Source organism: Gambusia affinis, linkage group LG16, assembly GCF_019740435.1.
Source record: "Gambusia affinis linkage group LG16, SWU_Gaff_1.0, whole genome shotgun sequence".
Classification (NCBI taxonomy): Eukaryota; Metazoa; Chordata; class Actinopteri; order Cyprinodontiformes; family Poeciliidae; genus Gambusia; species Gambusia affinis.
Window position 1 is genome coordinate 18,489,835 of NC_057883.1, and position 14,087 is coordinate 18,503,921.

Genomic DNA, 14,087 nt, shown 5'->3' on the forward strand with positions numbered 1-14,087 from the left:
TTTTGTGAGCCGACGTACACCGGCAGAACAAGTCATCATACGGATGTTTCTCGAATAATGAAAATATAATCGAAAATTTAGTCTTTTTTTAGTGTAATTTTAAAAAAAATCCATATTTTTATATAATTGGAATTTTATATTTTTTTGATTGCTACTGTTAATTTTGATGATTATGACTTACAGATAAAGTCTCAGAATATTAGACTACTACACATAACCACTACAAAAGGTTTTGCCACTTTGAGTAATTGGTAAAGAAGCTGATATCTCACATATTATCGAAACAAATTATTAGAGAGTTGAGTAGAAGGAAAAAATCTGTAAGAAAAAGGTCAATAAGTAAAGATAACTACAACCTTGACAGGGTTGTGAAGTAAGGTACAAGTTTGGGGAAGATTTTAAAAAGTTGTGGAGTCATTGCCTCAAGAGGCTTCAAGAACCTAGGCCACATGTGTTGCATTTGTTGTGATCAGTCACTCCTGGGCAAGACAATGCCAAAGGTGTCTTTCATGAGCAAAAGAGAAAACAAACTGGATCACTGCTTTGTTGTTCAAAGTTTTTTTTTAGATAAAAGACAGTTTTCTGTTTTGGATGGGGCTATGGGATCTTTTGGTGTTAGTTCTTATGGTTGGTTCATCATGTGTATGAAACACTGCTGCAATAAAAGAGTCAAGTAAAAGTTTTAATATTTATGTCAATTCTATTCTATTGTGTATATAAGTTTTCTTTTGTTGTTTTTAATTTTGAGGAATCATCAGGCTTATTGCTAATTTAACATTTTATTGCTTTTTTAATTCAGCTTTTGCTTAGATTTTTTTATGTTTATTGCAAATATGTTTGCTCTTATAACCCCCCCCCCCCACAAAAATAGGAAAATATTGGCAATGGAAGATTTTATAGTTTTCCTATAATGTCCATAACAACAAAAACTACTGTATAACCTATTCATATTACTGAATTGATATAATTAGCCAGCAATTATTTTTCAGAAAACATCAAACAATACAGAATATCAGGCAAATCATCACAGTAATATAGCTGCCCAGACAGAATAACTTATCAAATAAATAACACCACAGAATTAAAAACAACACAGTTATTAAATATGTATGGTTTGTCAGTAACAATGAAAGAACAGTTATCTTCCTAAAGAAAGGCAGAGTCATTCATTCCTCCTCTGTGTTACTGAGCCCTGCTGGGGCTGCAGCCTGCAGCTCCGCCTCATACTGCTTCTTCAGTCCTTTCAGATACATACGCAGGCTCTCCGGATCCAGTCTTGAATTTCTGGCAGTCTGCAAGAGGCGAGTTGCCAGGTGGTACACAGCTCTCTGTCTCTGCGTTTCTGGATCAGTGGGACGTTTGGCCTGAAAGTGTCAAACAGATGCTAATTTTAGTCTATTCCTAAAATTTATTATTTAAAATTTCCAGTTATTAATGTCATGTCAGAAAATTACTGTTAGCATTGGGGCAGTTTAATGTCAGCCTAAGTGGCTACATATTATACTTACACACTTTTAACAGCATAAGTGCAAAATCTTTATAGAATATGGTGGCAAATATTTTTACTAGCATTCCATCCCATGAGGTTTTACTAAGTTTCTCACTCGACAATAGATGTTTCGCAGAGATCAACACAAAATATTTAATATTTTTGAAGTGAGAGGAAAGTGATACATGGCAAATAAAATTGTAAAAAGTCAGATGTGCATCTGCATTCAGACAATTTTAATAAAATCAAATCCAGGTGACTTCTAAAGGCCACAACTGCCTTCAGAAGTCACCTAAAAGAGCCCATTTGTGTGGACTTTATTCCTGACATGTCACTGTGTATTTAGTCCAGCAGATTAAAATGAAAAGAGTATGACAACTGCAATCCTACCAAGACATGGTTGTCCACCTTAACTGATAGACCTGGGCAAAAAAAGGCATACATACACATACCATGTAATAATTTAAAATGAACATCCTCCTGAACACACAATCCCTATTTTGAAACACGGTGTTGGCAGCATCCTGCTGCAGGGATGCTTTTCTGTATCTGGGATATAGAATTGTGTCAGAAAGGACATTAATTGAGCTAATTCTAGAAAAAACCTGATGCTGTTAGGGGATTGGAAAAGATATTGATGTCTGAATCATCTGCCTGAGCTTGAGCTGTTTTCACAGAATGGGTCAAAATTCTTATATATGCAAGACTGGGAAGACTAGCAGCTGGGTTTGCAACAAAAGGTGGTTCTAAAAACTTTAGACTCAACGCAGATTAAAATATGCATGTCACAATTATTGGATTTTTATTAGTAAAAAAGTTCTTCTCCACAAATTTGCACTAGATTTTGTTTTATTTATTGTATAAATTCCCCATACAAGAGAGAAGTTTAAAGCTGAAACACATTAGACAGTTTCAGGGGTATGAATAACTTATTACAGAACTATCAGAACAAAATGTCTAAATCTGATCTTTATGAACATTACCAGAAGCTGCTGGCTGACTTTACAGGCAACCAACTTCGCCTCTTGGATTATACTTGGAGGAAGTGAAGTAATCTCAGCTGCTCTCAAACCTAAATCAGAAAAAACAGGGTTCTGTAATGACTTTCATATTAAACTTTAACAAGACTGTCCCTGAAATACACCAACTGTTTACCGTATTGTCTTTCTTCAGAGCATCCCCGACTCAGCAAATATGTATACACCACTTGCTCAGCACCAGAGTCTCTGTTGCGTGTGTGCTGAACCTCCATGTGCTGGTTTTCCACGTTAGGATAGAGAGACTCCAGCTGACAGAGCTCCAGAAAGTGTGTGGCAAACAGAGTGAACGCCTTGCAAAGAAGAGGAAAAACCGGACACACCTTCAGGTTCAAAACACCTATTATGTGGGATGTCTCTGTTTGTTCTGCTGCTTTACATTCACCAAGATGGTGTATCACAAACTATTACCTAGGAGATAATTGGCTAAGAAACAGCAAAGGAATCTGAATGATCTGGTTCTTAATTCAGAAAGGGTAGTGGCACAATTCAACTATACTGGTGCATTTTTCACCTTTAGGCCAAGGAGGAACTCACAAACCGAGTGACAGATTCCAATGCCTTCTTCAGCACTAGTGCCACGCCCCAATTCATCTATAATGGTCAATGACCTGTCACTCGCATTGTGGATTATGTAAGAGACCTGGAAGAAACAAAAAGTGTTAGAGATTAACCCTTCCTTTTTATATCACATAAAACAATAAAAAAATCTGTGAAATCTTTAAGCAAAAAAAAAAAAAAAAAAAGCCAAAAAGCCCCTATACCTCCTTCATTTCCAACATGAAGGTAGAAGAGTTGGTTTCAAAATCATCATCAACACCAATTCTGGTGAAAATCTGATCAGCGATGCGGAAAGAGGCATACTCAGCTGGGACAAAAGAGCCTTGAAGAACATAAACACAGAAGTCATGACGCAAGATTAAGCTAAGTGCACGGCACAATTTATAAGGTTAGAATATAAGCTGCTGACCTATTTGGGCCATGATCTGACACAGCGCCACCTGTTTGAGGTATGTAGATTTGCCGCTCATGTTTGGTCCTGTTACGATGACAAAGTTGCTGCCCTCGGAGATGTAGGTATTGTTTGAGACAGGCTGCTGTCGGGCCATTCGCTCCAGGATGGGGTGACGACCTTGTTTGATGGCCAAGGTGTCTGTAAACTCTGGACGCACTGGCGGCCACAGCAGAACAGCACAATCACGTCACTTTTGTCTGCTGTTTTGTGTTCCAGGCATATCAGTGACAAGAACAGCAAAATATTGTAAAAGCATTTGCAATGTTCTAAATCCATCGGCGTATTTAAATAAATGCCTGATTAGCCACAAGATGGTTGTAAAATAAGCCACAGTATCATAAAACCAGCCATTTCTGTGTGAAAATATGCACCGGTAACAAACAGTTGGCGGCTGCAGTTGTCTCTGCAAATACAGCACATCAGTGAGGGCTTATGTAAGAAGGGTAATCTGAGTACAAGCTGGCTTGGACAGAAGGGGGGCAGGCAGTCAGCATGCATCAATGGAGAGACAGTTTCAGACAGCTGAGGGCCAGCAATTGCCACCCACGTGGCTGATGGGGGTGGAGCCGCATGCGAAAAGAACCAAGCCCAGCAAAGAGTCAGGCTTAGTAGAGCAAGCAGTTCATGGCGGTCTAACAAAGCTACCTTCCTCTAGACAGCAGATCAAACCTCATGGAGGTAACACTGAGTACACAGCACTGGAAAAGTAGCAATACACTATGAACATTTTCACATTTTGTCACTTAATGATTTTAATCTGCAAACTTTTATCAATCTTATTTGGATTTTTTTTTTAACAAGACCGTTCCTTGCTATGACAAGATATTTTAAATTATAACATGAGGAAAATGCCTTGTTACACTGGCAGATTATTTTACTTATAGCTAGTACTTCTTCATTATTGACTTAAAACAAGATCCTATATTGTGCGGAGAAGTTATTTGTTAGTTTTGTCTTATTTCAAGTGGTCTACAATATTTTCACTAGGTAAGTGGCTTGTACTTGCACATATCTAGACTACAATCACTGCTTACAGAAGGTAGGCTGCCATTCGATCAGAGCCACCAAATGACTGATATAAATGGAGCAAGGGTTTGAACCAGCAACCCATCAGTTGTGGGACAAAATCCCTACCTTCTGAACCACTTTCACTGTTTTAGTGTCATCTACCAATCTGCCAGATTTGTGGAGTGTTAAACTAGTTTAACACAAAAAATCTCAATAAAATACACTGACGTTTGTCTCTTCTATGTGACAAAATGTTAAAAAGCTCAAGGTTTATACATCATTTTGCAAAACACTATCATTAATGAAACTAGTTTCCACTTACCGTAGTCTGAGATTGTGCATGCATTGGCCAGCGAGAGCAACATGTCCAACATGGATACAGTGTCAGAAAGTTTGTACAGGCAGTGGATGTGCTCATGGATGGTTGTAAGAAGTTGGCATATAACCCTATTGAAACACAGATAAGGAATAAAATAAATTTTACCTCATAAATAGCACCCTCTAGTGGACATTTAATGATGAAGACGAGCCTCAAAAGCTATAATGTCAGTTTTCTCACTAAAACATTCCAGTTGGGTTGCTGGTTATGGTTTCAGTGACTAAAATAAGTATTGTTTTGCTGTGAGAAAATTGCTAAAGGGTCACTGGCACTAAAAATGTAAAACGTTTCAGTGAAATATTTCAAAGCTCTGAAAGGTACAGTAATTTTTTACAAAGGCATTGTTGGATATAATGAGATAATGAATTTACTAATCATAACCTTATATTTGATTTTCTTTAGGGAAGAACAACCCTAGTAGAAAAACATATATGTTTTGAATTAAAATTAATCAGTGTGGTTAAAATTGGTTATAAAGTTGTTTGTGAAAGGATAGATAGTTGTCTTCTCACACATAAGACATGTGGAAAATTTCCCTCAGCGCTTCATCACAGCGACCATTCATCTTAATCAGGTCTGCAGTGGTAAAGCCATAGCTGTTCTTCTGCTTGGTGACCTGAAATAGAAGATTTTCAAGAAGCAGCTTTAGTGATTACTGAAGTTAGTTTTGTTTTTTTTACTACTGAGTAGTGCTCCACTGTCTGCTTCTGTTTCTCCACAACCTAGTCTGCTTGGGGAGTGTTTTTAAAAGGATGCAACCTTGATGAACTCTGGGGGTAGTTTGCCCTCTGGTAAGACCACTCCATCCAGCTTCATCTGGATAAAGAACCCCCGGGTCGTACTGAAACTAGTGCGCAATGGAAAGCCGTATTTCTCCCCCAACTTGTTCACAAGACCTATACACAGCAAAGGGATGGACACAAAGCCATCAGACATGGATGCATCATCCAAATGATGCAAGAGAATTTTTACTAAAGAACCTGCAATGTCGTCTACAATTTCAGTGTAAACTCTGCGTGCGATGTCGAGGAACGCATTGATGTTGGGTCGCACTGCGTAACACTTCTGGGTCCGCATGTTCAGGCTTCCTTTTAAATATGTGGTGTCATAATTTACCACCGTCTTGATCTGCTCGAGGATTATGTCAAATCTGTAGGAAAACAAAATGCACACAGTTTTTAGAAGGCTAAGCAAGGGACAAATGTATTGAAACTCCTGACAAACATATATGTAAACCTGAAAGGGCTACTTTATTCCAGTATCATTCCATACTGTAACATTTAGAAAAATCCGGCCTTCAAATCGGGACTTGAACTGAAACCCTTTTATTTAGTCAGATGAATATTTGGAAAAGTACCTTACAACCATTGTTAAGTATGGTGGAGCATGTCATGCTATGGGCATTTTTCTATTAAAATAGATCATCAGTGGGTTTCAACACAATAAGCCTACACATCTGGCTAAATTAGCACATGAGTTATTCTGACTCATGAGACGATGAGGTCATATTTTATTGCAGAATAGAACCCAAATGCGGGCAGCAGATAAGGAAGATGGAATCTAAGGGATATTTAGATTCACTAGGAACAGGTGCACAAGCTTACAGAAAACTAAAGATGACACAGAGAACAAAAAACCCAAACAGACAAAAGTGAGCGCAACAAGGTAGCATGATATGCTTAATATGTATCAGCTGTGAGAGAGCACAGACTGAGGCCCGGATGGTAGATGGTAAAAGATCAGTGTAATTAGTCAATAGGGGTTGAATGTTTATTATTTTAAGGATATTTACATATCTTTACAGAGGGTGCCAGTTGAAGTAGTTGGTTTAGTACATATTTCCAATTTGAATTTAAAGCATAAAAAGCCTTTTTACCGGTTGTCCTCCAGCGTTGCACTGTATGCCTTTAGCAGAGCTGTACTGCAGGTCTTTAACACCTCCTGTTTCATATGTGCAATATTTAGTTAGCTTTTTAAAAATATGTATATGTATATGAATGTTTATTGAATGATGATCAGCAGGTACAGACCCTTAACTGTGGCACCAGATCCAGTGTGTGTTTCAGCTGGATGACATGCGTAATCTTAGATTCAGCAGCTTGAGCCTGCAGGATTAACAACGTACCACTAATGAGAAATGCATAAAACGTGAGCAACAGAAAATATAAATCTATAGACCATAAAGCTGTGAAAACCCCCCTGCATGCACCGTTTCCTGCTTTGGAATCTGAACGAGCACGGAGAGCAGCCGGTCAATGTCCAGGAAATGACCTATTGCTGAGGGGGAAAGAACACACATTGTTATGCGTCATCTGTATTTGTTAAATTTGCATGTATGATTTAATAAAAAGGTGGCTCCTAAACCATTCTTTAGGCCAAAGAAGAGCTCCTCATTTTGCAGCAGCTCCTGAATGGCGTCCAAACGTGTGGTTATAGTATCCACATCAAGAAGAGGCTCCAGAATATTGGAGCGCAGCCTCCTTGCTCCACCAGGCGTTTTCGTATGGTTGAGTACTCCTAAAAGAGTATAGTCGCTTCTGTCCAAAGGCAAACAAAAACGGACTAAAAGTGCGTTCTGTTATTATGTAAAGACATCGTGGTTTTGCAGGTGCTTTCCTCTCTTACCTGTTGTCTCTGTTATTAACCACCAGCTCCAAGTTAGCTGCAGAGGCTGAGTCGATCATAGCCGTCTGTTCACTTCCCTTAAAGATCACTTTTAGAGACTTGGCAGCATAAAACGAGCTCTGAATGAACTCCAAGTATTTCAGCAAAGCAGCTGCCGTTGCTAGGCAATAATACCTAAAATGGTAATAATATTAGGTAAACAAAAACTTGCAAGGTTATAGCAGAGTAACAGTGCCGGTCAGGTTTGCATAAACACATCGACAGCATGAATGTCACATTTGTTTTCAGCTTCACGTTATGCTTTTTTGGGGTTTTCAAATTAGTAACAGCTTCAGTAAACATTTGAAAACAAATGTTTTGCATAAAAGTTTCAATTTATTTTGGATTTTTCAAATGTACACACCCCAACTCATACTTTGATAAATACCCTTAAGTACTAGAGAAATAAAAGTTGGATGGCACAAAGACAGATTTTAAAAGTAGTCCATACATTTTCAATAGTGTGGATGCTGTGGCCATTTCCGCAGACATGTTAGTGTATTTTGCATCCTCCATAATCGGTTTAAATGAATGTTTGAGACAACCGTCGTGCTCAAACACCAAACGTCCTCATTTTTAAAATTCATTCAAGGTGTTTAATGTCAACACTCCACATAAGAACTTTTCAAATTAAATGTAAAGAGCTCAAAATTTATATGACATTCATGTTAATGATTAATGAAGAATGTATCCAAACTTCTGACCAGTATATTTTCATGTTTTCATGGACTTTGCAGCTTACTTTGCTTGCACCTCCATTAGAACAGTGCCAAATTCTGGAGCACAGAGCTGCTGTATGTACTCCAGCCCTTTCTTCTCATTATAGTACTTTCTCTGAATTGCGGTGAGATTTACACCCTGAAAAACAAAACTTTAACGTACTAAAAATGATTGATAGATTTTTATTTTTGAAAAGAATGTATTAAAGATTTTATAATGTTTTTATACTGGAAAATTCTCTGTGATGAGCTTGAAGAGTTTTGTCCTTTTCCCCTTCTCACTGGCTGTATCTGGCATCAGGATTTCCATCGGCATCAAGATGTGAAGCCTGGTTATAACCTTCAAAGAGAAAAATAAACAACTCTTTGTGTGTTTCATGTCTTATAATCACCCAGGAAGAAATTAATAGGTTTACCTTGGCATATGTCCCTGTGTCTGCAAACTGAGAAAGTACGAGTTCTGGATATTTTAAGTCAATACTGGCCATGCCAATTTCTCCTCTGGCCAAACCTCGCCCTTCAACTACCGCTACTATCACGGAGGCACCAGAAGTTGTGGAAACAGACGAGACACTTGTTCCTGTCAAGAGTGTCCATTTAGAAATCAGCTCAAAAGGGATTACTTAATATAAAGTTTATTTCAGGAACTCGTGGTTGTGTAAGGTGTTAACCTGTCGGTCCTGTAGATCCTGGTGTCCTCCTGAGTCTTGGTGTTCCTCCAGGAAAGCGAACAGAGGAAGTGTCTGAGGAAGACATAAGAACTGACAAGGCTGGTCATCCCACCCTGACGCCATTCTGGCACTGACCTTCAAGAAAACCGGCATGTCAAAAACAAAATTTATCTTGTGGGACCAATCCTACTCTATACTATCAGAAGTATAGAATAAAATCTAATATATATTTTATTAAATATCAATACATATTTTTTATATTATATAAATAAAATCTGAATTTCATAACACATAGACTGTAGATATTTCTGCTTTAAAAATGTTCACATGAGTAGAACTGCTTCTTTTTGTCTCATTACAAACGGGCAGGTTGGGCAAGAAGAGCAAGAATCAGACCAGCAGCTAAGAGGCAGCTCTGGAGGAGCTGCAGAGATCTATAGCTCTAGTAGAAAAATCTGGAAGTAAGTACAGAACAATTCTGGAAGACAGCCTGGTACCTGGTATTTTGCAAAAGATTTTAAAGTGGATGGAGGCTTGCCTCCCAGCAGAACAATGTCTAAAAACACGCTCAGAGCTACAATAGGATAATTTGTAGAATGTCTGTGTGCAAGCTCAGACCAAACGCCAATTCTGTGGCAAGACTTGAACATTTCAGTTTAAGTTTAGGAAACTACGTATCGTTTTGTATTTAGGTTCAATCGCACAAGATACAAATAAACTAAAGTGTGGCTGTAACCTGACAGTAAAAAAATGCCAACCTGTATGAATATTTTTACAAGACGCTGTATACCCTAGTTTTTAAAACCACCTGAGGGAATTCCTGGCTGTGATGGAGCATGACTTGAACTGGGAGTGTTAACATCTGAACTTCGGTAAGGCCGAGCGGAGGAGAGAGATGCAGGACAACAGGACGAGGCGTAACCGGAGGCGGTAGCTTCCTTCAGGCCGCTTCGGCTACAGGATTGTCCAGGGTCTGAGGTCTCACTGCCGGTTATCTCCTCTGTGTTGCTCTGATACATTTTAAATTCTCACAAGAAAATTATAGTGGTTAAAAAAGTCCGAACTGTATACTCTTTATATGTTAAAATCTATTTATCAAACTTAAACAAACAGTACAGAGAGGATTTAATCATATTTCAAGCAGTTAGCAAAAATGGCTATTCTGAGACACAACGGAAGTTAGCATTTGTGCATGAGGCTATCGCTAAATGAAAACTTTATTTTAAAAAGTTCTCTCGCGTATTTCCATAAAAGCGTTTAACTTTCCAAGCAAGGTAATAAATGCCTGGGCAGTATTTGGTTGTAAAGAGAACGTCTATCGTTTCAACAAGATTTATATCTCGTTGAACCGAAAGTTTGTTTTGAGAAAATAAGAAAGGTTGTACAGTAAAATGTCGGTTCCTTGGCCCTGCCTAGCGGGATGTTTAACTTTAAGAAACAGATTTGGAAGCTGGGGAGTCAGAGTTATTCCCATTATGTATTTTTGAGAAATATTGGGTGCCCCAACCGAGTGAAAATGCAGCTACCGAATATTGTATCTCCCCACCTCTTTGGCTGCTGTGCGCGCTCCCGACACAAGGGGAACAGTTTTTTTTATAGGGGGACATAATTTCGCACAGGACCGGAAGTTCTCTCAGTCATAACATAATCACTCCTACTTTGTTCAACATGGCGGGAGCAGAAATGGACAATAGCAAGTATTTTGTAAGAGAAATCGAAAAGAATAACGGATGCGTCTTAAGAATGAAACAGTGCTACATAGGGGACGTTGGTTGTGTCGTCTGGGATGCAGCCATTGTTCTTGCTAAATATTTGGAGACTGAAACGTTTTATGACCCGTCGATAGGAGTTAACGTGTGGTGCGGCAGGACTGTGGTGGAATTAGGTGCGGGGACAGGAGTAGTTGGTCTGATGGCAGCAACACTCGGGTGAGACTTTTTTTTTTTCTTTTTGTAAATCACCCTCGCTCCCTTAATCTTTCAGATTTGTGTTGCATCTTCATTTACTTGTATATATATTTTTTCTTACATTTTCTACAGTGCTCATGTCATAGTAACAGATCTGGAAGATTTGCAGTCCCTCCTGAATGTGAATATTCAGGAAAACCAGACACTCATTCAGAGTGGGTCCATATCTGCCAAGGTACTAAAATGGTTTGTACTTCTGTTTAATATTGCAGTGGATTGCTAAAATGTTTACGAGCTGCATATTTGGTAAACTCTAACCTGTTTCTTTGCTTTTAAAGGGGTGAGGATGTGTCTGAGCTATTGCCTCCTCCACATTACATTGTCATGGCAGATTGCATATATTATGAACAGGTATTGCACAAACTTTCTTCTACTTATTCTTTTATGAAATGGATTCAATTAAACTGTGCTTTTCAAATGTGTCACTTTACAACCACTAACTTCAGTTATTTCATGTGGATTTTGTCCACATATTCAACTCAAGGTAGTGCATAATTATGAAGAGGAAATAATACAAATAAAAATCAGAGAAGATTTAGACGCATTTGTATTTGGCCCTCTGCACTTTTGTACCCCTGAATAAAATTCAGTTACGTCAGTTTTCTTTAGAAAACACAAGTAAAGAGGCCCATGATAAGAACTGGAAAATCAACAGGATAGGCAAGACTAGCTGTTGATATGGCAACTATTGCAAGTGTACGGTTAAAGAAAATACCTACCAGAAGTCACTAAGGTCAGCAAAGAGTAATATTGAAATCTTTACGTCAAAGATCTGAGACCAGGGTAGAGGTTTGCCTTGCAGTTGGATAGCAAACATAAATATGCAGTCAATAGATTGTTTAGTTTAAATCATATTTATTCATTTGCATTGGTCTGCCTCATAAGATTTTAAAATATACTCTGTGGTTTGAAAATATAACATGATAACAGGAATGAATACATTAATAAAGCACTATAATAATAATTTGGAGTCTATAAAATGTATTCTTTGCTGTATTCTTCATTTTAAGACATGGTTCAATCCTACACAGTCTATAGGTCCGCTGGTGGAGACCTTGAAGCAGCTATCTGGACCAGAGACCTCCATTATCTGCTGCTATGAGCAACGCACTGAGGGCGTTAATCCAGAAGTGGAAAATAAGTTTTTTGAGGTATAGATAGAAAAAAAAAAATTTTTTCTGCTTAATATCTGTGATGTCTGATTTGCTGCCTCGCTTTTTCATTTTTCAGTTGCTGCAACGAAATTTCATCTATGAAACAATCCCTGCTGACAAACAGGACCCAGAGTTTAGCAGTCCCGACATCCATATTCTGCATATTCGAAGAAAAGACTGATTTTATAGCATGAAATTTGTTTTTCTAGTAAGATTTATATCATTGTGAGAAAGATTTCTGACTGTGGCATTTAAAAAACTTAAATAACCATTTGTATTTTTTAAAAATGGTTTATATTTCAAAACAGGAAGTTTTTAGGGTATAAAAATAAAATACTCTGGAACACTTATCTCAGCCTCTTCTTGATTACTCAATTGCTGGCAACAGGAAGAGGAAATTAATAAAACAGATCCTTACCCATTATGAACACTGGGGGGTGGCAAATACTCAGCTCCATGAACCAAGATTATTTTGTGTAAAACTTTGTGTTCACTCAAATATAAACAGTTTCCTTCATCAGCACATAAATAATGTCATTCAATTAACATCCATGTGCTGCATCAAGTAAGTAAAAAACGTACAATTTAACAATGGAAGGTTAAATTGCATGGTTTTGTAAAGCAAAGTGAGCACTACTGGGTTTTGCCCCCATATGAGAGGAATTCTATTCAGAGCTCCAGATTAAGAAGATTATAGCTCTTATTCAACCGTAAAACCATGGAGCATGCCCCACACGCTCTCACAGACACGCAGGGCCCCCGGCAGCATTTCTTGCTTTGTTTACACAGTAGGAACTGTAGCATGAAGAGCATGGGTGGCCTAAATGAAAAAATGCAGCTGGTCAAGGGAAGTTTAAAAGTCAGACAAAATACCTTAATTACCGCCTTGCTTGAGACACAATTAAAATGAATTGGTTTTATCAGTAAGAAGGCAAATTTTCAGTAAGTTTTAAGTAATTCAGTCCAACAAATGAAACAGGTAGAGATTCTTTACATCTAACTTATTCCAAGCCTGTTCTGTTAATTTCTATGTTTATTTTTTACAGGTAATTTAAATTTAAAGTTCAGTTCCTCTGAAAATTACAGTATTATTTTAGACCAATTAACGCATAATTGATATACTGTGATCTATGCAACCAATGGAAAGACTGCTGCAGACAGTTATTGACAGGCTTTACAAGAGAGGTAAGCTGCACTGCCAAAGAAGCTTGCAATTCAATGAAAAGTTGAGTAGAAGGAAAATCCGTGGCTGAACATAGTAAGCAACTTAAGGGCATCTCCTACAAACAAGGCTGGAATCAATGCTTCAGTTGATAAACTAAGGAGAAGAAGAACTTGACTGTTTCAGATGAAAGTTTACACAGTCGATGATTTAGAGAGCCATGTAATCTGCTTGTTTTGGTTCGTCCTGATATATCAAGCTGTGAATAGTGAAAAATACAGAGTTTCCCTTGCCTAAATTATTGTATCTGTCTGTAGGAAAAGTGGAAAAAATTAACTGCTTATGTTTTAACATAAGGTTGCTGTGAAAGGAGGAGTTCTCTAAAGTTAACCTGGCTTTCTTAGACAGTATACAGTGTGCTATGCTATATATTGTATTATATTTAGAATTTGAATCCATCTATATGAATACATTGAAATTGCTTTTGATAGGATATTGTTTGGATTATAATTTACGAAATGAATCTGATCTGTTTTTGAGAGTTGATAGAACATAGAAATACTGATTTTAATTTAATTTTACTAATCAGTTGAACTATAATCACTCTCTGTGGCCCTTCATTCTCCTTTCACTTTTTGTCCTGCAGCACTTGGACAGTAATCAGAATGAACTTTATCTTAAGGTCTTTTTTAGGTTTGAACAGCTAATTGATTTAAATCATAGCTGGTATTAAGTCACTGTTCCCATGTGTGATGGAGACAGGTCTCAGACAGTCTTAGAGATTGTAGAGGGTAAAGCCAAATTCCACTTGTTCGACTTAAA

The 14,087-nt window shown here is 37.8% G+C and overlaps 2 protein-coding genes across 4 annotated transcripts; one reads left to right on the forward strand and one right to left on the reverse strand.

Annotated features, from left to right (window-relative positions):
- Window positions 1–885: 885 nt before the first annotated feature.
- Window positions 886–10,589, reverse strand: msh4 (mutS homolog 4). 2 transcript variants are annotated; one of them, XM_044143026.1, is made up of 21 exons: window positions 10,529–10,589; window positions 9,791–10,009; window positions 8,983–9,054; window positions 8,728–8,891; window positions 8,541–8,651; window positions 8,335–8,450; window positions 7,554–7,727; window positions 7,293–7,465; window positions 7,138–7,205; window positions 6,959–7,033; window positions 6,805–6,869; window positions 5,909–6,078; window positions 5,688–5,824; window positions 5,441–5,544; window positions 4,872–4,996; window positions 3,497–3,697; window positions 3,291–3,409; window positions 3,041–3,169; window positions 2,645–2,819; window positions 2,473–2,561; window positions 886–1,364 (listed from the first exon to the last, which is right to left on the reverse strand). In XM_044143026.1, the coding sequence occupies exons 1-21, from the start codon at window positions 10,587–10,589 to the stop codon at window positions 1,167–1,169; spliced, it is 2,745 nt and encodes a 914-aa protein (XP_043998961.1). In that variant the 3' UTR covers window positions 886–1,166. The 2 variants fall into 2 exon arrangements, with proteins under 2 accessions (XP_043998961.1, XP_043998962.1); XM_044143027.1 differs by lacking the exon at window positions 10,529–10,589 and having other exon boundaries at window positions 8,983–9,117; window positions 9,791–9,913.
- A 61-nt stretch (window positions 10,590–10,650) lies between these two features.
- vcpkmt (valosin containing protein lysine (K) methyltransferase) lies at window positions 10,651–12,446 on the forward strand. 2 transcript variants are annotated; one of them, XM_044143029.1, is made up of 5 exons: window positions 10,651–10,910; window positions 11,022–11,135; window positions 11,228–11,300; window positions 11,981–12,100; window positions 12,180–12,446. In XM_044143029.1, the coding sequence occupies exons 1-5, from the start codon at window positions 10,651–10,653 to the stop codon at window positions 12,282–12,284; spliced, it is 672 nt and encodes a 223-aa protein (XP_043998964.1). In that variant the 3' UTR covers window positions 12,285–12,446. The 2 variants fall into 2 exon arrangements, with proteins under 2 accessions (XP_043998964.1, XP_043998963.1); XM_044143028.1 differs by having other exon boundaries at window positions 11,960–12,100; window positions 12,180–12,445.
- The last annotated feature ends 1,641 nt before the right edge of the window (window positions 12,447–14,087 follow it).